Genomic DNA, 25,951 nt, shown 5'->3' with positions numbered 1-25,951 from the left:
TTATATAACTGCTAGCCTTTCTAAGTTACTATACATGTATTTGTTTAAGGAAAAATTGCAAAAAAAAAAACCTTTATAACATCTTTTTTTGTAGAAAAACACCTTATAAAAATTTTCTTGTGAAAGCACACCTAAAACCACTTTTTTTTTTACGAAATAACACCTTAACCCGGTTTTCGGTGTTTGACCTGGTTTTCCGACGTTGACTTTGCACGTATGGGTCACGTGATCTCATAAAACCGTCTTCCTTTATTTTTTTTTCTATTTTCCCTCACCAACACCACCTCGCCACCGCCGCCACCACATCACTGCCACCCCACCAACACCATCTCACCGCCATCACCGATTCACTACAACCCTCACCAACGCCATGTCACCTAATAAATCTACTCCCCTGGAAATTCCACCCCCGTTAATTCATCCCCATCCACCCAAAAACCCCACTCCACCTCCTCACACCCTTCCTCCATTGAAGACCGCATTGTTGTACATTGGTCACTCGAAATTACTCCTAATTTCATCATTGGTGGGCAAAAACGAAGAACCCTAAATTTCAATTACAACCCCTAATTTATGAAAATTCGAAACCCAACATTATGTACAACAAATTTCAGTAATCACAACAACTTACCTTACTCAAAATTAGGTTAGTTGCAGCAATTCACGCTTAAAAATGGAGTTTCCTTTGTCAGTGGTGAGTAATTGGGGCTTTGTTGGAGAAGAAGGTAGGAGAGAGAAAGTTGAATTGGAGAAATAGAAGGAAAATTGGGAAAAAAGAAAAGGAAAGGGAGAACTGACCGGAAAACGTGCTTCTCACGTGCAAGTCAATATCTGAAAACAAAGTCAAAGGACGGAAACCAGGGTAAGGTGTTAATTCGCAAAAAAAAAGTAGTAATAGGTGTGCTTTTACAAAAAAAAAAAAAAAAAAAAAAAATTATTAGGTGGTTTTTTTGCAATTTTTCCTTTGTTTAAAATAATTTAAATTAATTTTAAACAATACTTTATACTTCGTATTAAATATCAAAAATTTTAATTAGAGTTAAAAATAAAGATGATTTGATATGATGAGAAGTTTAAGTTTAAAACAATAGATAAATGTAACCAATCAATATATAATACTCCGTATAAACTATTTGAATGTTACGTATAGGTTTATTAACTAGTTTATATACATGTAGCGTGTTTAGATATTGAATTTTACAGAGTATGTATAACGTATTAGGGCCTTAGGGTCTTGATAAATATATTTAATTATTGGTCTACTAGTTTGCACTAATTTTGTATTTGGTATTAAATTTCCAAAAGACTAGAATTTGACAGCAATGTTTGTTAAAACACACAACCTTAGTCCAAGCAGGGTACATCAAAAGTAAGGCCTCGTTCTTTAGAGCTGCTCTGCTCTGCTCTGCTCTACTCTATTTTCAAATAATAATTAATAATAACAATAATAATAATTAATATTCAATAATAATAATAATAATAATTTTGATGATAATAATTTATTATTTTGAATAATTATAATAATTATTAATAAAATAATTTTAATAATTATTAATATTAATGATAATTAATATTTATTAATCATAATAATAATTAATAATAATAGTTATCATTATTAATATTTAATAATTCAAACTATTAAGAATTAATATTTAATAATATTATTAATTAATAATTTATAATAATTATAACAATTCTTTCAAAAAAATAAATAATAATAAAAATTAATAACAATTTATTTTATAAACATTTGATATTAGAATCACAATGTGTAGAAACATTATATGTATGTGGGTATTGATTGTTAGTTCATTGAGTTGAATTATTTTTCAAATCTTTCCATACAATTTAAGAATTAAAAAAAAGAGGTTGTTTTCAAGTAGTACTTTGTATATCATTATTGAATTTAGGGTATAAAATATATGATTAAGACAAATTTATAAATAAAATCATTATTACTCATTAAATCATTTTATTTTAAAATTTTTGTGAAATAAATATAAGTAAACCGTTGTCTTTTATCTTTCTACTATTAACATATGTTAAATATGGTATACATATATTTATGTTTTCACTCACCTAAATCAATGATATATGCACTTAGTAATAGTAATAGTAATAGTAATAGTAATAATAACAACAACATTAATAATAATAACATTAATAATAGTATTAATAATAATAGTAATAACAATAATAATAACAACATTAATAATAATAACATTAATAATAGTAATAATAATAATAGTAATAGTAATAATAACAGCAACAACATTAATAATAATAACATTAATAATAGTATTAATAATAATGTTGAAATCTGTTATGCTCTGCTCTGCTGAAATTTAATCTGCTCTGCTCTGCTGACCCCTGCTCTGCTCTGCCTAGAAGCTCAAAAGAACAGGGCCTAAGTCAATTATGCAAGTTGTTACAGTGTTTTCGTCAGTCAAATTTTCAACATGAAACTGCTTTGGAAGCCCACCTACCATGAATGCGGATATTTCATGGATGTTAAAGCCATCTCAATAGAGCATTCTTAGAGATGCACTCCCCTAATATTGACATGGGATTGATATGGTGGTCACTTGGTTGAATTGAATTTAAAAACTAGTTGAAATTCTTTATGTAGTAAGTTTGAATATGTAGTGTAGGACAAATGATGTAAGATTTCTCGTGGAAAGCAAGTTTAAACCCATTTGTTTGAAAGGAATAAATAAATAAATAAATACACACATAGGGCCTGTTTTCATTGACTGAATGAGCTGAACTGAACTGAATTGAACTTAACTAAAATGAATATTTTATGAGTGAAGGAAATTAGGAGCTGAATTGAATTGAACTGGACTTATTAGAGTTGAACTGAAAATAATCTAATGAGAAAAGGGCCATAAAGTGTCAATTCCTAGCTATTTGTTTGCAACTAAACAATTTAACATTTCTTTTTTCTTACAAAAATACCTCATTGATTTTCTTTATCAAAACAAACAAATGTTAGGCATTAGAAAAAAAAACATTTTAAACACGAGATGTTATAATTAGATAATATGCTATTCTTTAGTCTGTGTAGGTAACTATTAATTGTTGCATTGCTCATCACAAGAAACTCGATATGAAATCAATTGGGTGTTACACAACGTACATAGAGAAAAAAAAGTTGTAAGGCCAATGCACCCCAATCACATTCAAAGATGAATGTCAAATGATAACCTTAATGAACTTTCATGGCGAGTTAGTATAAAACTTTGTAGTTTCATCGTGTTTTGAAATAGCTAACGCATAAGGTACTCAAGCCTTATTGGGCCAGACCAGTAGCTACGATTGACTCATGCCATATAAAGATATAACAATAAGATGTCATTTAACTTGTCGTGTGTTTGTAAATCATGATCGAATGTATTGTATAATTAATTAGTTGTCCTCAATTTGTCATGTCTCAACATGCTATGTGATGGTTAAAGCAAAGAGGCACACGAGTAACACCGTGAACCTATAAATCATCTTCACTCAAAATTTAGATCATTAAAGGGTGCACAATACCAACAAGGACTATAAATCAAACACTAACATGCACACAAAAAGACAAAGGCAACCAATATCATAAAATTCAACTCAAGCAACCCTACACATGCTTCTAGTACTTCAATGATTTATGGTCCTAGTAGGTTGATGAAAGTTAACTATCACCTCCAAACACCACATTTTAAAACCATTGTCCCCCTAGCTAATATTCGTGTACCTTAATAATACATTGTGTAGTTACATATTTGAAAATAAAAGGCATACAAAACACTGCACATACTCTTATTTCGCCCATAATATTTCATCAATTCTCGTTTAACACATGACATCCAAATTCATTCAACGAGTAAATACAAAAATAAGTTCCCATTATATACTTTTGGGAAATTTCCACTTATACCACTTTGGAATTGACTTATCCCATTGATACACTCTTAGGACATGTTCTAATTTACTGAACTGAGCTGAATTAAATTAAACTAAACTGAACAAAACTAGTTAAAGCTGAACTAAACTGAGCTGAACTCAATTGTTTATGAGAGAAGGAAATTAGGAACTGAATTGAACTAATTGCAGCTGAACTAAACTGATATGAAATTAAGCTGAAGAGAATATGCCCTTAGTTTTTTGTATTTCATTGACAGACTTGTAGTTTAGTCTTTTTCCCAGCCGTGACTAACGCTGTAGATAACTAGCAAATTAAGAAAACTAATCAACGAAAAGACTATAATACACCTATTAAAATCTAATGTCTCGATTAGTGGGGAGAAAATTATCGGAAAAGTTTATCAAAAAATTGAAAAATTCTTATCTTGAAACTGACTCCCAACTTATCTTAGGAAAGAAAATACGGAAATTTACTATCCATATTAGGTCTATATCTGGTGTTATGGTGGGTAATTAACAAAATGGCTACAAGGAAAGAATCAAAGAAAATATAAAAACAAGATTAAATCAAAGAAGAAATTTAAAAAAAAAAAATGTACTCTAGAAAGAAGAAAACAAGTAAAAAATCCTTGAATTGAAGAACTGAAAGACAATAGCGGGAGTTAGAAGACCCAAAACATTGTGCCCTTTTTTCATTTCCTTCCTTATATTTGATGGCCGTAAGGCCTCTGCAATTCACTCTCTCTCCTCGAAACCACCAACTCATCTTCTCCATCTTCGACTTTCCATTTTCTCTCTCCTCCAATCTTAACCCTAATCTTCCTTCTTCATCCTTCTTCCCCAATAATCTTCGTCAATTCGGGTCCAAAACGACCCGTTTTTCATCTCCGGCAAAATCGTCGGAGCTTAAACGGATTGTTAGGTCGTCGACATTTACAGATACGCTGGCGCAGAGGATTGGTAAATCGATTCGCCGCCCTGGCGCTGCTTCCAAAGCTAGGGTTTATTCCGATGTTAATGTTGTTAGACCTAAGGATTATTGGGATTATGAGGCTCTTACTGTTCAATGGGGGTTTGTTTTTCTTTTTCTTTTTGAATTAATTTGATTTAATTTGATTGAATTTGCAATTCGATCTGTTGATTAATTGATTTGTTCTGGTGATTGGAAATTTGCAGTGAACAGGATGATTATGAGGTGGTGAGGAAGGTTGGGAGAGGGAAGTACAGCGAGGTTTTTGAAGGTGTTCATTGTACTAATAATGAGAAATGTATCATTAAGATCCTCAAACCTGTCAAGAAGAAGAAGGTTAGTTTTTTTAATCTTTCTTCTTTATTTCTTGGTGAATTAATATATATTTTTTTCTATAAAGTTGAATTTTTAATGTTAATTGTAAATGGATTGTTGCTGAAACATTAATTGGTAACTGAGAATTTAGATTGTGAGTGTCAATGTCATGGTTTTTTTAGCAATCTCCGTGGTACTACCTAACATAGGCGGAATTGGGAGTATTTGTTCTGAATTATCAATTTGTGGGGTGTTGTGAAGGACCACTTTGGTGTGGAAATTAGGTTTAGTTTTCTTTAATGCTAATTTCATTAATTTATGAAATCCATTTTTTTGGTAATGTTTCAGGTAAAATTAATATTTTGTAATTGCATGCATCCGACGGGCTTGTTCTCAAATAATTCTGATTTTCTTCTACCAAAAGGATCTCGAACATAGAAAGAACAGTTGACGATATCTTGTAAGAGGACCCTCCCCGCCTTTTATAGTGATAGAGTGTGAGGCATTTAGCTAACTAACTAACTGAATAAAGTCTTTTTTGTTGTTATGTGAGTTGCTAGTATGCTTTGATATGTTGGATTAGAATTATCCCAATAAGGGCTGTAGGTTGGACTGTTAGAGACATCACCCAAATTATCTAAATAGTTTGCAATCCTAGGTTCCTATCGTGTATGATGGTAAACAGTCTGAGTGATGTTGGCTTCACTTTTTCTGATACGATTAGCCTTTTAGAGCTTCTTGTTAAAGGGAGAGTAGATATATGAATTCTGTTTGTTCTTTAGAAATGGGTTTTTATCTATACCTTCAGTATCTACACAAGTGAGGCCAGCAGAAGCAAATCATTTTTAAAGATGATTGCAGAAAGATACTGCCATCCAGAAGAAGTTATGAGAAGTTTCCATCAGTTATAGAATAGGAAATGGGTTTTCCTTGCAATTTGTATCCTGTCATAGTGGTTGGAATCTGAGTTAACCTTTCTTATTTGAGTGTTTGACTTTTTACTTTTGAGATTATTATCTTAGTCCTTTTTCATATGGTGTAACAAGTTTATGATGTCAACATTATTTGTGTTCGCATGATATGCTTTTTTGTTTGAGGTTTATGATGTTTAAAAGCGTAATAAACAGTTTGTGTCCTTTGTGATGTTTGCTTTGCACATCTGGTTATGTGGATTAATTTGTTTTCATGCATTACTACAGATCAAAAGGGAGATTAAAATACTTCAAAACCTTTGCGGTGGACCGAATATTGTGAAACTGCTTGATATTGTAAGAGATCAGCAGTCGAAGACCCCAAGTCTTGTATTTGAATATGTTAATAATACTGATTTCAAAGTGCTTTATCCTACATTGTCGGACTATGATATTCGCTACTACATCTATGAACTTTTAAAGGTTAGCTTACCAATGCCTCATTCAGGTTTTTTGAATTATGTATCTTATAACTTTGTTAAGTTTGAGTTTATTCTTAGGTTTTGCTGTATTGCTTATAAATGGCTGTCATCAGTTTTAATTTTCTTATGTAATCAACATTGAAGTTGTCATCTGAATAGATTGATTGTTATTGTTGTAATTTATGTTGAATATCAATTTATTGAAGTGGTGATGGAGGATTGTGAAAAGAGTTCTTGTTTTTGCACATACTTGCTCTTCAAAACATATGCACAGTTCTATCAATTTTTGTTTTTGTTTTTGTTTTTTTGTTTTTGTTTTTTGTTATTGAGTGTGAAATTTTGCGCTTGTTTTTAACATCTATCATGTTCATAAAAGATCCAATCTCGTCTCTGATAAATGTGTCTTGACAAGTTGACATAAAATTTAGTTTGGAAAATCTGATTCAGATTTTGACCGAAGAATGTTTTTAATATCTAAAGCTAAGGTGGTAAGCCTTGCCTTTTTTAGGTCTCATTCGAGTGACTGCCCCTTATTTGATACAGCTTAGCCCTGACTAGACCCTTATCTGTATATATATTTTTATGGTTGAGATCTCCTATACATAAAGTGAGCTTAAAATTTGGCCTATCTTGAAAGTGAATCTACTCATATTGTATTCAATAGGCATGACTCAAACCTAATGCATCATGATTTGTGATCTTTAATGCAAATGATTCCAACCTGTAAGACCTGATAGAGGGTTTTGTCATCACCTTCTGTTTCATTTTTCTTTTTAAAAAATTATTGGTAAGTTGTGGAATGGTGGTTTGAGGTGTTTGCAGAGTTGATGATATGCCTAGGCTGTTGAGTAATTAAGCCGTCTACTGTTGTTGTAGATACAACTTATATTGTGGAGGCAGTGTGGAGCAATGCATTTTTGTCAATTTTGGAGTGTGAATTTAAAGTTAATGTATTATTGGGTATGGAAGTTTTGTTGGTTAGTGACTAATTAATGTGTGAAATTATGAGCAGTTTTAATGTCCTTTTACGTGGCTGTTTTGGTGAGAACATTCCTTAACCCCCCCCCCCCCCCCCCCAATGTAATCATCTTTGCCTTTATAAATAGAGAGCTTGAATGGGATTCCTTGGAGTTGATCGAGGTTAGATGACCTAAAACAGTTGGCCAAAATGTAGATATTGCGTTTTGAGATTCACCATTTTTTTGTCTCTTGTTTGCTATTTTCGATAGTATCTTTTGTTGCATTGGTCATATAGCTATATAACTGGAGTTAGCACGGTGTTTTCTTTTGATGTTTTACAAGTTGAGTTATGCTTTGGGTACCTTCTTCGATCTAGTCCAAATATGTATGATAAAACTTCTGTTCTTTTTTTCTTTTCCCTTGGGTTTCATCTCAGTTTGTGGTTTTCGTAAACAGGCTTTAGATTACTGTCACTCACAAGGCATTATGCACCGTGATGTGAAGCCCCATAATGTCATGATTGATCATGAGCAGCGAAAGCTACGACTTATAGATTGGGGTCTTGCGGAGTTCTACCATCCAGGGAAGGAATACAATGTTCGTGTTGCATCAAGGTTTGTTTTTTATGCTATTTATATCATAGATATACCCTGCTGTTTCTTGTCTGGTTCACTTCCAAGTTATTATCCATGTAAATTAAAACATCTAGAAGTTGTCCAGAACATTTTCTTTTGACTTTTCTAGCTTTTACTGTCAACCATCTCTTTTTCAGATTGTAAATCTTTATATCTGGCTTGAATCTGTCAGATGTGAAGATTGAAAGCCTGGAGGATTCATTCCTTTTTTTTTATCAAGAAAAAGGTTCAAGGTAGAAATAAGTCAAATAATTATCAGAAACTATAAACTGTGATTGTATAAATAAATCTGAAAATACTTGAATATAAGACACCTTTAGAGCAAAAGACTATAGAAAGGTGGTACATGAGTTAGAAAATATATTATCTAACTTTACTGCTGTGGATCGTTTTGGATCTTTATTTTCCAAGCATGTTCTTCTGCATACTTTTTTGGTAGTCATTAGTTGAGTCTAGTGCAGCTAGTGAAGGATAGTATGGTTGTCACTGAGAAAGTTTTCATGAAAGGACATTATCTTGAAGGGATGAAAGATTAAACGTTGATGAGGGGATGGACTGATGTGTTTGTCCTGGAGAAAGTTTTGAGTAGAGGGGATAAAGAGAGGTGCTGCCATTTGATTTACCTGGGAAAGTGGAAATTTTGTTCAAGTTTTGTTTAATCTCCAATTTTCTGTTTTATCGATGTGCTAGGATACGGTAGTCTCATTTGGCTAGTTTTTGGCTAATGTCCCTTTTCTGCACCTTATTCTTTTTGGTTTGTTAGGCTCTGATATATTCTTTTGGCTACCCTGCTATTTAATTTTAGACTTCAGTTGTGTTTAGGATGAAGTAGCTTAAGGTGAAAGACACGCTTGTCTCTGAGATAGCTACATGGCTAAGTCATTTATATGTGAGGTGTTGGAATTTGGAACTGTTTTTTTGGCTGTTCAATGGTGTACATAGAAAGATATAACTGTGGTTTTGAGGACTAAGCTACTGGTTTTTTAGGCTTATTTTACTGCTGATTTGAACATCATCTTTGTTCCTCGCTTTTTACGTAAAAGTAAGGTAATAATCTGATAACCTGAGGGTGTTAAAGTTTTTGCACTTGCCCCGTGTTTGTATATCAGATGGATTAGCAAGAGTAACAAGTGAAAAAGAAATAAGGTTGTAAGATAATATTATTTTTATCCTGTCTAAGATGAAGGTTAATGTGAAAAAAATTAGCATCAAAGAGTAATGCCTTCAGAGCCACATATTATGGCTAAAAAATTGAAGCTTACAAAATGTGAATTTTTCTATGCTTAAAGTAAACTGATTATTCTTGAATTTATGTTTTTTTTTTTTTTTTTTGGCACCTGCCTATGGCGGACTTAGTGGTCCTTATTATGTTTGCTCTTGTAATATTTACTTTATCTTATTATTCCCTTTCTCCCTCTAAAGAGATATCCTTCTACTCTTCAGTATTCTTTCAGTACACTAAAGTGCTTGTTGATCCCTTGCAGATATTTTAAAGGTCCAGAACTTCTTGTTGATCTGCAAGACTATGATTACTCTTTGGACTTATGGAGCCTGGGTTGTATGTTCGCTGGAATGGTGAGCTATCTATAAATCTTTATTTGATGTTAATGATTTGCACTTCTCCTCACTTTGAACCACACTAGTAATTTAGATGTCCTGTGAAATTGTATTTTTCAAAGAATGGTTGTCTTTGATATGCTTACTCTAATGGGAAAATTCTCTCTCTCTCTCTCTCTCTCTCTGTGAAGCCTGTCGATTGTATGTTTTGTAGAAATGGGAAATGAAAATGAAGAATTGGTGAAAAGAAAAAGCAATTTTCTATACTTGGTAATTAGAAAACACAGAATCACAAAACTTAAAATATTAGATCCTACGTCATTTAAAGTTAGAGGTTTCTACTAAGTTTCCAAAAGGGTATCAGGATCCTTATTAGATCTCTGTGCATCCAATGCTGATAGGCGAGACTATCCATTGTAGACATTTATAAAGTGGAAGAAAGATAAGCTTGATTAAAGGCACTTTCTGATCTCTGTTTCTCACTTGCGTCAACACATATTTCAAAGTTAGGGTTAGAGCGATATCACACCTGAATATCAGCTTGAACCTGATGAGTTGGCCATGGTTTCTACCATGAAGTTGAATTTGTGAACAAGCGCGCTGTTTAGGCAAGTGTGCTGTATTTTCCTAATCATTACTTTGATATTGACTTCAGAATGGTGTTGTTTGCTCTGTTAAATAATCTCAAAAGTATATTATAATGTGGTCTTACCTGTCATGCTCTCACTTTGCATGCATTTGATATTGTACTCATTTGTTTTCGTGCTTTTTTCTTAAGGCTCTCCTTCCTTTCTCCCTGAAAAGGGAAAGACAATATGAGTGTGGAATATAGCTGGTTCTAGTGTTGTTGACTTGAAATTTATTTCTTGTGCAGATATTTCGTAAGGAGCCATTCTTTTATGGACATGATAATTATGACCAATTGGTCAAGATAGCCAAGGTATGTATTTTTTACTCCAGAAATTGAATTTCATTTCCTGCAATGTTTTGGGTGTGTGTGTGTGTGGAAGTAGTTCTGCCTTTTTTACGAGTCCTGTATAAATATTGCCAACTTTAATCCATTTTTTTTAGCACATTTAGTCATTTTATTTTACCATTTGTAATGTCACTCGAGTAATTTGTTGAGTTTTGTGGGGTACCATCTGAAATTTCCGTGTTGTTTGACCTGTTTTCTTTTTAGGCCATCTGTAAAAGATTGTTCCATTGTATAAATCAATGAATTTCCATGGGGGACACAACTTTGTTCTCACAAAAACTACAATACGTCCCACCACTTTTTTCTCTAATTAAATTCACCCAACTAAATCTTTGACAATGGGGCAAACAATTAGGGGCAGAGGGAGTATGTAATTAAAAGGCATTGTAATGCTTACTGTTCTTTTCTGAATGTTCTAAGGTAATGCCACTTGACATCTCCATAGATTTAACTTAACGTACACTTGAAAGTTATAAATGTTTCAGTTAACTTTTCAAACCATGAAGTATATTATTGAGCATTCAGATATATTAGCTTTGTGGGCATTGTAACCCCACATTACCAGCTTGTCTAATTATCCTCTTTGATGTTACAGATACTAGGGACAGATGAATTGAATGCGTATTTGAACAAGTACCGCATAGAATTAGATGCACATCTTGCTGCCCTTGTGGGAAGGTTAGCTATTGTCAATATTTTCCCTTTCTTTTTTTTTTTTTTTTTTTTTTTTTTTTTTTTTTACTATGTATTGTTTCCGGCCTTGTGATAGGCAGGTCTAGAAGTTAATTGTTCATATGAGTTATGTTTCAAATGTTGCAGGCATAGCCGAAAACCATGGACAAAATTTATAAATGCAGACAATCAACATTTGGCGGTTCCAGAGGTGTTATTCTTGGTCCTTTGACATTTAAATCCAATATTTACAAAACAAAATTGCTCATTGTATTTGATCTGGATTGCAGGCTATTGACTTCGTTGATAAATTGCTGAAATATGATCATCAGGAAAGGCCCACTGCTAAAGAAGCAATGGTAAGACTTGAAGTCCTATAACGTCTGGTCCATTATCTATATTTTGCTTTCTTTGTGATATCTTTATATCGTACATTTCAAGGTTAATTACTCTTGTGTAAATTGAGATGAACATTTAGCTAATTTCTCTGTAATATTGGTAACTTCTGCAGGCTCATCCTTATTTTTATCCAGTAAGAAATGCAGAAAGCAGCCGAACTCGTACACAATAAGTTGAATTGGGTCCAAGGTTATCATTGTATGGTCGTATGGATGACTCACATTATGTGTTTTGAGTCTCTTCTGTTTGTCAAGCTGATTTCAAATGTTTTTACAAGTCTTGTGTCTCTGTTCACATTTCCAGTTCAGTATAGGCATCTTTAGACGGTGGTTTACATTAACCAGTTCCGAAAATTAACTCTCTTTTCTCGTTATGGTTTGTGTAATCAATGTTCAAGGCTTCAATTATTTTTGGATCGAACTGCCCCATCAGGTTTTTCTTCTGCTTTACTATTTGTTAAAACTGTATAACTCATAGGCTTGTCATTATTTTAATGATTCAAATGAATCGCTGTTAAAGTTATATTATCTCTTTTATTAATGTTATTTTTGGGTGGGAGGTTGAACTAGTTGGCTTTTATCTGAACTGAGCTATACGAGAGGAATGACCAAGCTTTCTTTTTCCTGATTAAACACACCCTCAACCATTTATGAAAAAAAACTTGAAACAGAACCTAGGATGATATGGAGTGTTATGTGACTTACATCTATTTTCAAATGAATGGCCGCTGTGGCGCTGCCCACTGACTAGCAGTCTAGCACAGTAGCACGGCAGCGTTCATTATCAATGCAATGACCATCTAGATGACAAAAATGGTGTTATGGAATTGTGTTAACACTTTTTCAAGCTTGTTAATAGGTTGTAATCTGGTCCAAATGCAAAAGAGGACTTGTAAGTTTTGAACCTCCCTTGGGAGTATATCTGGATATTTTTTCTTACTGTAAAGGTCAGGGTTCTTCTCCAAGCCTTGTGTCAAAGTTTGAGCCTTTGTGGTGATGCGTTTTATTATTTTTACCATTAAAATTTTCGTTTTGTGCAATACCAAACAATGAGCAGTGAATTTTGGAAAAAATTATAGCATTATTCTTACCATCTTTAGTGCTTGAATGAAGTTTAGCTAGGTTTTGATCTTATAAAATGTTTACGGAGTGTACCAAGAGTTCAAGACACAGTTAATACAGAATTACAGTTCTTTCAAAAAATACATACAGTATTTACATCAGATATTAGTCTGAATTTTAGGCCCATTAACCCTCGTGTGGGTTAATACCATTGACTGGCCAAGAGTTGAGCTTCAAACAAGTAGTTACAGACTTCCAACATTTCACTTAGGCCCATGCATGTACATCACTTTCATTTTTGTACAACTTATTTTATATTTCTCCTCACATGATTACCACTCTTACTTTAAAAAAAATAAAAAATTAAAAAAAATAATTATTGTTATTTCTCTTCTTTCATATTTCTTGTGTTTTAATAAACTATTACCTCACTTTCTCTATTCTATACTTCTCACGTCCTTAACAAATTTCCCTTTCACTGCATTTTACTTCATTCAACTCATATTTTATTAAATTTTAGTGCCAAAAAAATCGATGCACTTAATCTAAAAACGGATGGAGTACTAGTCTACTTATATAGACGTTCAATAGGGGTGAAGAATAAATAAAGTCTAGAGAGATACTCCCTAAAACACCACCTTGTTGAATACTTTTGGTTGAAGCCGAGACCATGCTATGAAGAAAATAAAAATTGTATTAATGTAAGGTAATTTACTAGTTTAGCCCTCTCTTTATTGTGAGTGTTTGTCAAGGTAGAATGTTTGGGAAAAATTGACACATAGGTATCTAGTTTGTGTATATGTTAAAGTTAATATTTAGCTTAACTAATTTTTCTCAGAACTATTGTTCCATGCTTTTATTTTGGAGCAATTTCCCTCAATATTGTTGAAACAAAAATAAATTTTCATTATGCACCAATTTAAAAACAAATTCCCAAAGTACTGTCCATATAGAATTGGTATTTAGTTTGGCTTAAATCCGCTAATGTCGTCAACAGTTTTATGTTAAAACCATTGACAACATTAGCGGTTTTGTATTTTTTTTTTGGAAGAGGCAAAGAGACCAGTTATTACCGAAAGCCGGTCTCTTGAACTTAGCAACATTAATATTGGCAGCTTGGCGCTCTCTTTAGTTGCTTTTGGACAAGGATGCTGTGAATTAGGAAGAAAAGAGACCACCTTTACTATTAAGTAAAAGGCGGTCTCTTTCTTAAGCTGAACCAAGTGAACAAAAATTGATACCCAACACCAATCTTAAGTGGACGATATTTGGGAAATTTGTTTTTAAACCGAAGCACAAAAGAAGTTTATTTTGTTTTTAACAAAATTGTGGGAAATAGCTCTTGATTTTGATAAGATTAATTTTAATTTAATTGTATTTGTAAAGGCTTTTAGTTACTTCGTACTCTTCAAAAAGTTAACTAAATACTAATATAAAATCGAAAATTACTACAACCACCAGCAATTTTTTAGTTACTTCGTACTCTTCAAAAAGTTAACTAAATACTTGTATAAAATCAAACTCTGCCTTGAAAAAAAAAACAAACAAAAAACTCTATATAAGTATTTGTTTACTTTTTAGTTAGTACAAAACAAACTGCCGGACTCTTCATTTTACCTTCTAATTGAATCTACATATTTATTCCGCATTAATATAATATGTATTTTACCAAATTTTCAAATGTTAGACTTGGTAATAATTCAAAATATGTGGTACCCAAGATATTTTTTTTGGTGAAATGGTAGGCAATATATTGAATTGACATGGGATAAAATGGGAAATCATAAATAATGTATTCCATGCATGCATGGTAAGTAAAGCGATTGAAGTATGATTTCAAACAAGATTGTAAAAATACTTCGTAAATTGTTGTCAATCACAGAGAAAGGAGCTAGCAAGTAGAGTGGCCATGCTTTTTTTTCTGTTTCAAAATTACAAAACCTCCTTTCCCCACCTTATCAAGTGCCGTACAAATGTTTCAGATGTCCATATCTTTGTATTTTTATATTCGTGGATATACTTGCATGGGCATCTACGTATTTCTCCATATTATTCAATGCATGACTTCGTAAGGTGCATGACTTAAATGTAAAAATTACTCGTAGAAACTAACTACTCGCTTTGTTTGTTTTTATTTTTTGTTTTACTGTAATATATAACTGATATAGTTCTAATAAATATAAAACATATTCTTGAATTTCAACCATCAGATTAAGCTTCTTGTTGAGTTGGTCTTTTAATAGTTTTGGTATTAGAAACGAGTTTAATTTGGCAAACTAATAGGTATATTTTAAAAAATTACAATACAAAAGCTTTGACACGTACATACAAAGAATTTTGGCAATAAGAATTTTGACCTAAACGTAATATCACACACTATTACTCTCATCAATCATAAGCGTTATTATCCCCCTAGGCTCCCCTCCAGCAACTCTTTTTTGTCATTGATAATCGAAATCTAGCCCATACATTATGACCTTGTTGCTACTCCGTCCTAAATGTTTAGAACGAAGTAGCATAATTAATATGTTATGTAATCAAGTGGGGGACAATGAAATATTTTTAAATGTGTTATGTCAATTCAAGTTTAAAAAAATATACATGCACAATCTTATAGAGAATGAAAATGAAAACAAATAAGATTTTAGTTGGCATTATATTGTATCGTTCTTTCTTGTACATGAGATTACGACAAGCTACGCTATAGATAAAAAATTTTGTAAATTGATTTGTTACTTGGTAGTAATTAATTGAATGATCGATCTGATGTGAAAGTTACATGGACATATAAAGGAGGATGATCATTTGTACGCAATGTCTATCCATATGTTGTTGCCATAATGAGCAATTAGACAAAAAAACACCGTGTTAGAAAGCTAAGGTTACATCTTCGATCAATCAAAATTCAAAAGGAGATGTACACAGTACACATAATAATAATTGTACTTTGGCATACAAAAAAGCAAAACAAAACAAATGAAAGCATGGGCATAATAGGTAAACCAAATTGGTGCGTAATCTCTTCAATTCGTGTAGACTTGATGATGATCGAGTGACCCTTAACTATAAGGACACACCCTACCTTAATGTCGGATACTTCTTTTGTCTTTTTGTGATTACGTTATCACCATAATAGATACCCCTATAATACAGGGTAGGCTGCTACTCTAGCTATATAACAATACAAAAATTTCTCTGTTGAGATTTGACTACACCTATTGTTTGGTGTACATCTCCCCATTTTGGAAATTGTTCTTTCTTGATTAAGTATCCTGCATGCCTATAATATGTAGATAGGTCATAGCCCTCATAGGTGTGTCATGTATGCTAGTTGGTTGAAAATTTGAGAAATTATTTTGTCATGCTAAAAATTGATTTAGGCATAATTTTTTTTAAGGTTGCCCACCCGGTTCACCGGAGCTTAGCTCCGACTACATCCGGATCCGACTCGGGTAGCACACCTGGCTTATGGTGGGTGAGTCTCCCAACAAGAATTTCTGCGTACGGTGAGGCTCGAACCCGAGACCTCCCTTAAGCGACATCAAGTTGCTTACCACTTGAGCCAACTCTTGTTGGTGATTTAGGCATATTTATTGTAGGAGTATATATTTGTGTTCCTCTCCCATTCCATAATCAATACTCCCTTTGTAATTTAATAATCCCTCTATTTTTTTTATATGCATCAATTTGACTGGTATATTTGTCAAAACGCTGCTTTAACTATTAATATATTTAATTATATATTAGTAAAAATCGTAACAAAATTATATTATGAAACTAGACATTATGACAAATCTAATGATATATTATATAATAACATCTATTTATTTTTTAGAGGTGAAAAAATTAAGTCAACCATGGTATGTGAATAGTGCAATTGTCAAAGTGAAACATTTAAAAGAAAAAAAAAGGAGGGAGTAAGTGTTAAAGTTTGATCATATAAGTATGTCGAGAAATAATTTTGATCATTAATTTACATAATTACTCCCTCCGTCCCATAATATAATTCTTGTTTGTATTTTTTCACGGTATTAAAAAAAAATAAGAGGAAAAGTAGATGAACTACATTGATGAAAATAAAAAAGTACAATTATGGACAAAGGTTAGAGAGGAAAGTGGAAAAAAGTACAAGACATTTGCAAAATTAAATTATAAGGCAATTTAGAAAGTACAATAAATAAAGTTTAAAAAGTGAAAGTATAATGATCTTTACATACTATTCAAAAATAGAAACAGGATTAACATTTTGGATCTCCAAAATAGGAAAGCAGGAACTATATTATGGGACGGACGGAGGGAGTATATGTTAGTAAAATTATATGAAAATTAATATTATGATAGTATACACTATAATGAATCCAATAATATTAATGTATTATACAATAACATTTGTTTTTTTTATACATTAGTAAATTAATCAAGTCAAAATCATTATGTGAATAGTGAAAAAAATCAAAGTGCAACATTTATTAAAACCCAGATGGAGACTATGGAGTAATAGGTGTATCAAATTTAATAAAAGATCTTTGATCTAAAATTTTGTACTCCATATAGTATATGCTAATACGGAGAACTATTATAAATAAATGAAATGTTTTAATTTTGCGTAGTTTTAGGAAAATTAGTTGAATTTATTAATATATAAATAGTGAGGTATAAGTTTAAGGATAGGGAATAAAGTAATAAGGGGTTTTGTAGAATCCAAAAAATAGAAAAAAGTTACAGTATTAAAAAAGAATAAGTTTTATTATTTTTTTTTTTTTAAGAAAAACGTTTTATTTATTTAAACACGATTAGAAAAGAAAAATATTTCAATTAATTTAAATACGAAAAGAGTATTATTGTATCTTAAAACGAACGGAACTCCTTCATAAGAAATAAAAGAAGAAAAGGAGAAAAGTAAACAATGTTTAGACAAGGGAAAGGCAAGATAGGGAATATACAACTGTGCATGGGGGTGCGAAAGGGGCAGGGAAGATATCGTTGGTCAGGGAATGGCTACAGTGGTAGGATCTAAACAAATAAAGAAATGTCATTTTTGGTTATAAAGTTGGTAAGACCAATATTAGACAACCACAACAATAAAGTTATGGGATCACAAAATATGAATATAGGCTTGCTAGCTTGTTTTTCTAGGTCAATTTCTGCATTCGTAAAGCGTCACAATCCATACAAATTTTTTTTATTTATTTTTTTTATTTTCATTTCATGGGCATCGACCCCGAAAACACGTAACGGAATAAAAGAAGACCATGGTCTCATCCTAGATCTCCCACATTATAATTAAATAATAATTTTAACATGATGATGTGGAAACCTAATTATTTTTATAGTATTTTCTTGTAAAAGAAATTTATTTTAAATTAACAATTTGTATAATTAATTTTTTTTTTTTTTTCAATGAGCTGAACTAAGTTATACGGAGAAATAAACTAGTTTAAAAATAAACTTAGTTGAAATGAAATGAATTGAACGGAAAATAAGGTTAGAATAACATAACCTTAGTCCTTTATAGTAAGATTAGCTTGTGTAGAGATGTTGAGGTATAGTCGTATATGTACATGGGATTTCACTCTATATTCACATATTAAAAAGTCGGGAATAATTTTCAGTTTATATATTATCTGAAATAAAGGATAAGGACATCACATGAGATCAAATAGATTATTAACATATACTTCCTCTATTTTTTTTAGTTGACAATTTTCTATTATCACGCTTGCCAACACATATTTTTAACGATTAATATCTCTAATTATCAACATTGTAAAATTATAAAAAGTAGATATTAATAAAATATACATTGAAACGATTCAAACAAGATCCCATATGAATATGTTTTATCGTATCTATAAACCATAAAAGCGAGTCAAAGTATGTTATGTAAATAGTGTAAAAGTCAAATGATGTCAACTAAAAAAAAACAGAGAAAGTATATGTTATCAACCTGAAAATGTTTATAATTATCATTAACATTCAATTCGAAATATTAACCTTAGGTTAAATATCTTCAGGTAAATGAAAGAAATATTTCAGGACAAAGAGATCAGAGTACTCGCAACACAAATACTAGTGTATACTCGAATGACCGACACAAGTGAAATTGTGAAAGGAGAAAGCCCATAAAGAACCTTTCATATAAGAGGCCACCCAAACAATTTCATAAACTATACTCTGAATGTTTTGGTGCTTTTATTAATTACGAGTAGTTGATTTCACTAAACCTATAATTTGGGTCCCCCTCATTCCCACTACCAAGGATACGACTCATGAAATTTATTTTGCTAATATATGCGGATTCCTTTTGTGTTTTGAAGGTCTCGATAAATAAAGCTAACCTCAATCAAGGGAGATCATTTTGACATTATTGTAAAAACTAATTTTCTCACTTTTGACATTTTTTGTGTTCACTTGCTCACAAAAGAGAAGGGTAAAAGTTTAGAATTTTCAAGTGAAATGAAACTTCTCATTTTTAGATTTTTATTCATGTGTCGTTGCGTTAGATGAAAGTTTTTTTTTTTTTTTTTTTTTTTTTTTTACTTATTTTACCGATGACATGAGAATTTGAAATTTCTTATGAGCTAGTTTGGATTGTTTAAGGGGATTTTGCATTGGTAATTATTTTTTACGTGAACTGTGTATACTTTTACAATTATAATTATGGTACTTAATTAACAATGTTTTATTTCATTTTCACACTCCTAATTCATCTTCCTCTTTAAAGTTATTTTGTATTTTCTTCATCCCGAGCTTTAATATGACCTGTACGTGCATTACATGATTCATACAACTAACTCTTAACAACTCGTTAGTCCAACTTAATTAGTATTTCTCAAGATACCCCTACTAATTATTTGACGACACTAATTATTTTATGATCAACTTGATTTGATTGCCTCATTATCGAGATAACCATGAGTAATAATAATGTATAATATATAAGACCCCCGTTGACAAAAACGTTAGTTGTTAGGGTTTAGTTCCCACAATGCAGGACAATTAAGCAAGAATTAGGTAAACATGTTGCTCATCTAATCTAATCTTTTACTACTAATAATACTCCGTATTACATTAGGATCATGTGTTAAGAGACATTTGCCTAATTATGGGAGGCCTTTTTGTTTCTGATCAGAAAAACATTTCTATTTGTGTTTTGTGCCCAACATAATACCTTATTTATTTTTTAATTATTCATATTCAACCTAGACTATGATTGGAGTCAATATGGCATAACCGTACGGAAAGAATATTTGATGATTTAAGCTAAGTTTAGGGCATATATCTCGCAAATTACTCGTTGTCGAGGTACTGTTGTGAATCTTGTGATTACACTTTGATTTATTTTATTTTTATTTATTGGGTATGAGATTAATCTTGGATTTTTTGTTTATTTGATGTTTGTATGTTCCCGTATTTTATGTAATTAATATTTGAGACACAATGGTAGGTATTGAGGTACTATGTTTACCATTTTGACTGGTTGTCTTCATTTATACTAACAATTTACCCTATTACTATATATAGAGACATAGAGTGATATATAACCCTAATAAACTTAATGAAAAAATAAATAAATTCTATGTATAGTAGTCTTATGTATGTATATATGCGTGTATTGTTTATCCTAATAAATACTCGGTATATCGAGGGAATTAGAATGTGTTGTATCAAAGAACATATATAAATGCATAGTATATAATCATACAGCTCGTATTAGTATATATATTTAGCTAATTACAATTTATGTTCTTGTTAGTTTCTATGCCTGGGGTAGGTGAAGACAATTTTTGAATGCGGGATCTGAAACAATATTATACAACGTGATATTTCTTGTACTATATGAATTAGGTTATGTATTTATTCCTAATCTTTGTTGGTACAATTTGATCAAAATAAAGTTACTTCAATTTATCGATTTTTTTTTCCCCTAAGCTTCAATCTCATACTTTAGACACCGAGAAGTTTTAATACGTAGTAATTTATTTGCCAACTAAGGTGGTTTATACGAGTATCACGAAATTGAGGAAAAAAAAAATAAAAACTCCCTCTAAATAACATCCAGCTAGCTAAGCAAATTATAAATTATTGGAGTAGGCATAACATCTACAACAGTTTATATAATAAAATGGTGATACTGTAGACAAAGCATATATAATCAACCAGCTAATGTGGTCCTTAATTAGGTTACAAAAATAAAATTATTGTGGATTTCGAAGGCTATTTGCATGTTAATCTTCCAACTAAGAAGGGTTAAATATCTATTATACCATACTTTGGTTGGACTTTGAACAGCTAATACTACAGCACTAAGGAGACAAGGCTAAGGTTAAGCATGAAACATAATCCAAATTCTACGCCCCTAATCAAACAATTATGTTAATATGATAACGATTTTACTACTCGTAATTGCTTCCGTCACCACGGTAACTAGATCCGACCATAATCAAGTAATTTATACTCGTAATTCATTCGAGGGAGTATTTAATTAATCTATTAGCATAGATATATATAATATAATATATATATATATATATATATATATATATATATATATATATATATATATATATATATATATATATTTGCTAAGTATATATACATGACATTATTTATGTCAAAGACAAAAATCTTCCACGAATATGTTTAAGGGAATCAACGTTGAAACCGTATGAAAAGTGATTAGTAGATGTTGGGTTGTAGACCATTTTATAATGTAGGATTTGAAGAGCATGAACTATGTTTTAATTTAGGTTATACACAAAAAATTATATAATTTCCAAACTACGGAGTATTAATGTGTTGAAATTGAATGTCGTAATCGTAATATACTCCGTATATGATTAATAACGTACACCGTATAATGAGTACTGCCACACAATATTATAAAAATAAAAAAAATAAAAAAAAAAAGTAAAATTATGAGTAGGAAATAATAAAATAAAAATCAATAATTAAACCTTTTAGTTTAATAATTATTCGGCAAAACCACAAATTGAGTTTGATTTGTACTAAATTTTTGGCTAATGGGTTTGCAATCTTTTTATAGATTAAATTCATTGTTACCAAAAAAAAAAAAAAAAAAAAAAAAAAAAAAAAATCTTTCTTTAAAAGCACAAAGTGCCTTTGAAGGGGAAGATTACAAGTTCTAAATGATTCATCTAAATACATACGTTTGTTTTTAAAATAAGGGGACACCCTCCAAAGTCCAAAACATGCAGTTTGTACTTTTATAAGCCTCATCAAAGGTGGAAGTATGACTCTTAATTTAAAATCATCCAACAATTCCCAATTATTGTCCTTAAATTTTTTGATATAGTATAATTAAGCTAGTTTTGTCCTAAACTTATCCAATAAAAAGGAGTATTACTCATTATTAAGTTATTATCTAAGGACAAATTGTCAAATTATCTTAGTAGTTTTTACTTTAGTGTGAAGTGTCACTTTCCATTATCGCTTAATAAAACTTGTACTAGTACTAATATTTGAGTTGATGGCTTGATAATGTTGTATGCCTGTATTGAAGGTATGATCTAGTTATGGAAAAGTATCGTGTAGAACGGACTCACGTGAGTCCGGTCATACATACAGAAAAAAAATAAAATTCTTAATTGTCAGAAATTAGATGACAATGATCAGATATTAAGTTATAAATATCAGATATTAGATTAAAAGTGTCAGGAATTAGATCATAATGGTCGGATATTAGATTATAATTATCAAATATTAGATTATAAGTGTCAGATTTAGGTTTAATTGTTAGAAATTAAATTATAATAGTCAGATATTAGATTATAGTTATCATATATTAGATTGTAATTGCTAAAAATTAAATTATAATTATCAGATATTAGATTAAAAGTGTCAGAAATTAGATTATTATAATCAGATATTGGTTTATAAGTATCAGATATTAGACAATATTTTCACAAATTACAAAACAAAGAAATGTTATACAAATCTGCAAACAAATTATCCCAAAATACGAGGAGCATGAAAAAGCTTCGAGATCATATCGGCATAGATATGCTTCTTAGCGTAGGGATTACCAATGAAGACCCAATGTACACCTCTGAATGGTCTAGAAGGACTGGAACCATAAGAATTGAGCCGCAGTAGCAGGTGTGGGAGACGAAGGATTTGGGTTGAAGTCGTCGTCATTGTAGTCAAATTGTCGCTGAGCTGCAGTGGAGATGGAGGCGACGCCGGTGATGTGGTGAGGGGGAGGGTCGCCGGCGCCGGGGTTGTGCGTGGCTTCTGGGGTTGCGCTTTGTGACGAGGGGATGTGTTATAAACTGGACTCACGTGAAATGGACTCAAACAAAACCTTCTCTCTAGTTATTCCTCCCAGAACAATGAGACGTATTAAACAAGTATAACAAATTGTAAATTTTTACTCGACTTTAAATTAATTAATTTTTGTCTTAGAATTATAATTACATTTTCATCGACAAAACTATTCTATTAGGTATATAAATTAAAGGGTAATGTTATACATAGCATTAAAAACACTCTTGGAAATAAAATAAAATTAGAAATTCATTACAAAAATATTAATGTAATTAGTGTGTTTTTGTCATACGAGTATGATATTCTAAATTTAAACAATTTTCAAGAGTTTTTTTAATGCTTATATGTAGTCTTAAGAGTTATGTATAGCATTTTCCTAAATAAAATACTCCGTATTATATTATTGTTTCAATTGAATAATAATCATAGAATTGGCGTGACACATGACCACCCCTGGAAAAAATGAATGAGTAATGGAATACCATTAATCACCTTTTTGTATATATTTAGAAAACTTAGGATTAGTTATAATTGATGAAGATAATGATGTGGAAGTGAGAAGAATAAAAGAGAAAACTCCGATCAGTATGCACTTAAAGAAAAAAAAGGGTTCCAATAAAAAAATTAATGCCCTTATCAGTGATGATATAATTACCACATTAACCCACAAATTAAGTACTCGTACTAAATTAATTAACGTGTCCACTTCCTAAAAAGCTCTAATGATTAGTAGAATCGTTTTGTTTTGCCTGCCTTTTACTTTTGCCGCCAAATTAATCTATGAAATACATTAGTAGTCTCTTTCAATTCACTAATTAATTAAGTAATCACATCCGTTGCATATGGATCTCTTTCTTCTTCCCCTGGACTCCCAAAAAATTATTCAGCATTAATCTAAGCATGTTTTGTGCAACATAGATACAAATTTAAGTAGTCAAGTATATAAGTTTTGAATTAAGTTATTTGAAAGTGGGCGAGCAATTTTGCCCGAGTGATAAATTATTTTATAATTATGTTATTTTAAGTTATACTTCCTCTATTTTTTTTATACTTGCAATACACCTTTTATCACGCTTATCGATGAGGTGATTAAACTAGGTAAACGAATGAATTAAGCTGTGAAATTTAAACTGTAGCAACTTATCCCTTTCTTCTTATAGGTGTTAAAATTTCGTAAATTAATTTATTCATTTACCTAGTCTAATATTTTCTTTAACATGCGTGTCAAAGGGGTGTGTTGCAACTAAATAAAAATAGAGAAAGTATATTCATATGTTGTAATTTTTTTTTAACTAAAAATGTAACATAATATAAATTAGTGGAATAGTGGATAACAATCTGAGGTTCCAACGAACATAAATCGTCATATTTGAGTATTTCTTGTTCTATAAGCTTGGATAAGGATGAATAGAAAATATCCAAGGTCAGCTTCAACGTAACTGAAATAAGTTCAAATACAAAAATTAAGTCACCTAATAGAAATCTAAATTAAGTCACCTAATAGAAATCTAAAGCAATACGAAGTACTCCGTATATTACTCTCTCTATTCCTTTTTTTTTTCCCCTTTTTATGTATTCTATTATAGACATTTCCCTTTGCTATGTAAGTTTCCTTTTTATGAATTACAAAGTATATAATGTTTTAATTTTTTCCCCTAAAAATATGTGGTGTAATTAATTTTAGGGTAATGATATACATAGCCCTTAGGGTTATATATAAGCATTAAATTTACTCTTGAAAAATGTATAAAGTTGAGAATTCATGACAAAAACACGCGCAAATCGGTGTAATTAGTGTGTTTTTGTCATGATTTTTAAAATTTAAACAATTTTCAAGAGTAAATTAAATGCTTATATGTAGCTCTTAGGGCTATGTATAGTATTTTCCTTAATTTTATATCCATTGAATTGAAATCAATTTTTTTCAAATTTCATTCACTTAACATTTCCTAGACTCTCATTCAATTAACCTACGGAGTAATCACAAAAGTACAACATATTAACTTTTTATTAAAAATAAGAAAATATCTCTACTTTAATTATTTCTTAGTCACCGTGTATAATATAAAACATAATTGTACTTGTAGTACATATATAAGAATATATTGAGTAATTTTTATAATATAAAACATAATTGTACTTGTAGTACATATATAAGAATATATTGAGTAATTTTTATCACAGATCATATGACTTTAAAAAATAGTGGTTTAGTTACGTTCCTTTACTCTACATATACTTTGTATGTTTAACTCCTTATTTCTTTAAGTTGTTAGAAATGTTTATGTTCAAGCATAAAATTAAACTAAAAACTTACGAGTAGTCACAATTGAGGTGAAAGAGAGATGAAGATTATTAATTTGATGCCAAAAATTTGTTGTCCTCTATTGTAATGATCAGCATCAGCTAAATCGTTTAGTTGTAATGATCCTACTTCCTACCCTATTTTGTCACATATATCAAACGGCGCAAAACTGCGGTTAAGCCTTGGAATGTGGAATTGACGGCACTCAATCAGCCTTGTCATCACTAAACCACACTTTTTTTTAAATAAAAGAAGATTTTGTTTATAATTTATACTCCATAATAATAATTTTGTTCAAAACAAAAATCTTATTGATTGCCTATTAGCATCATATAGTAAATGGAAAAACCACGGGAATTGAGGTTTAGTAAAGTCCCTATCTATATCGGAAAAAAAGAGATAATAATGAATGAATAGCATTTATTCATCATGTCATGGCATGTAACATGTATGTATGTTTGATGCAACATGCATATCCATACATACATAGATGCATAGAGATAACGTTGTGGGTT

At 31.0% G+C, this 25,951-nt stretch overlaps 1 protein-coding gene across 1 annotated transcript; it reads left to right on the top strand.

The window, feature by feature from the left end:
* The first annotated feature begins 4,552 nt into the window (after positions 1-4,552).
* Positions 4,553-12,305, top strand: LOC145561875 (casein kinase II subunit alpha-like). Its single transcript, XM_081622000.1, has 10 exons — positions 4,553-4,978; positions 5,083-5,212; positions 6,391-6,585; positions 8,001-8,158; positions 9,664-9,754; positions 10,611-10,676; positions 11,308-11,390; positions 11,532-11,595; positions 11,675-11,743; positions 11,896-12,305. Exons 1-10 carry the CDS (start codon positions 4,620-4,622, stop codon positions 11,953-11,955), a joined length of 1,275 nt encoding a protein of 424 aa, XP_081478126.1. The 5' UTR covers positions 4,553-4,619; the 3' UTR covers positions 11,956-12,305.
* The last annotated feature ends 13,646 nt before the right edge of the window (positions 12,306-25,951 follow it).

This window comes from Chenopodium album, chromosome 10 (assembly GCF_948465745.1).
Source record: "Chenopodium album chromosome 10, dcCheAlbu1.1, whole genome shotgun sequence".
Lineage (NCBI taxonomy): Eukaryota > Viridiplantae > Streptophyta > Magnoliopsida > Caryophyllales > Amaranthaceae > Chenopodium > Chenopodium album.
Note: the sequence above shows the minus strand (reverse complement) of the source record. Positions and strands in the feature narration are given on the sequence as shown.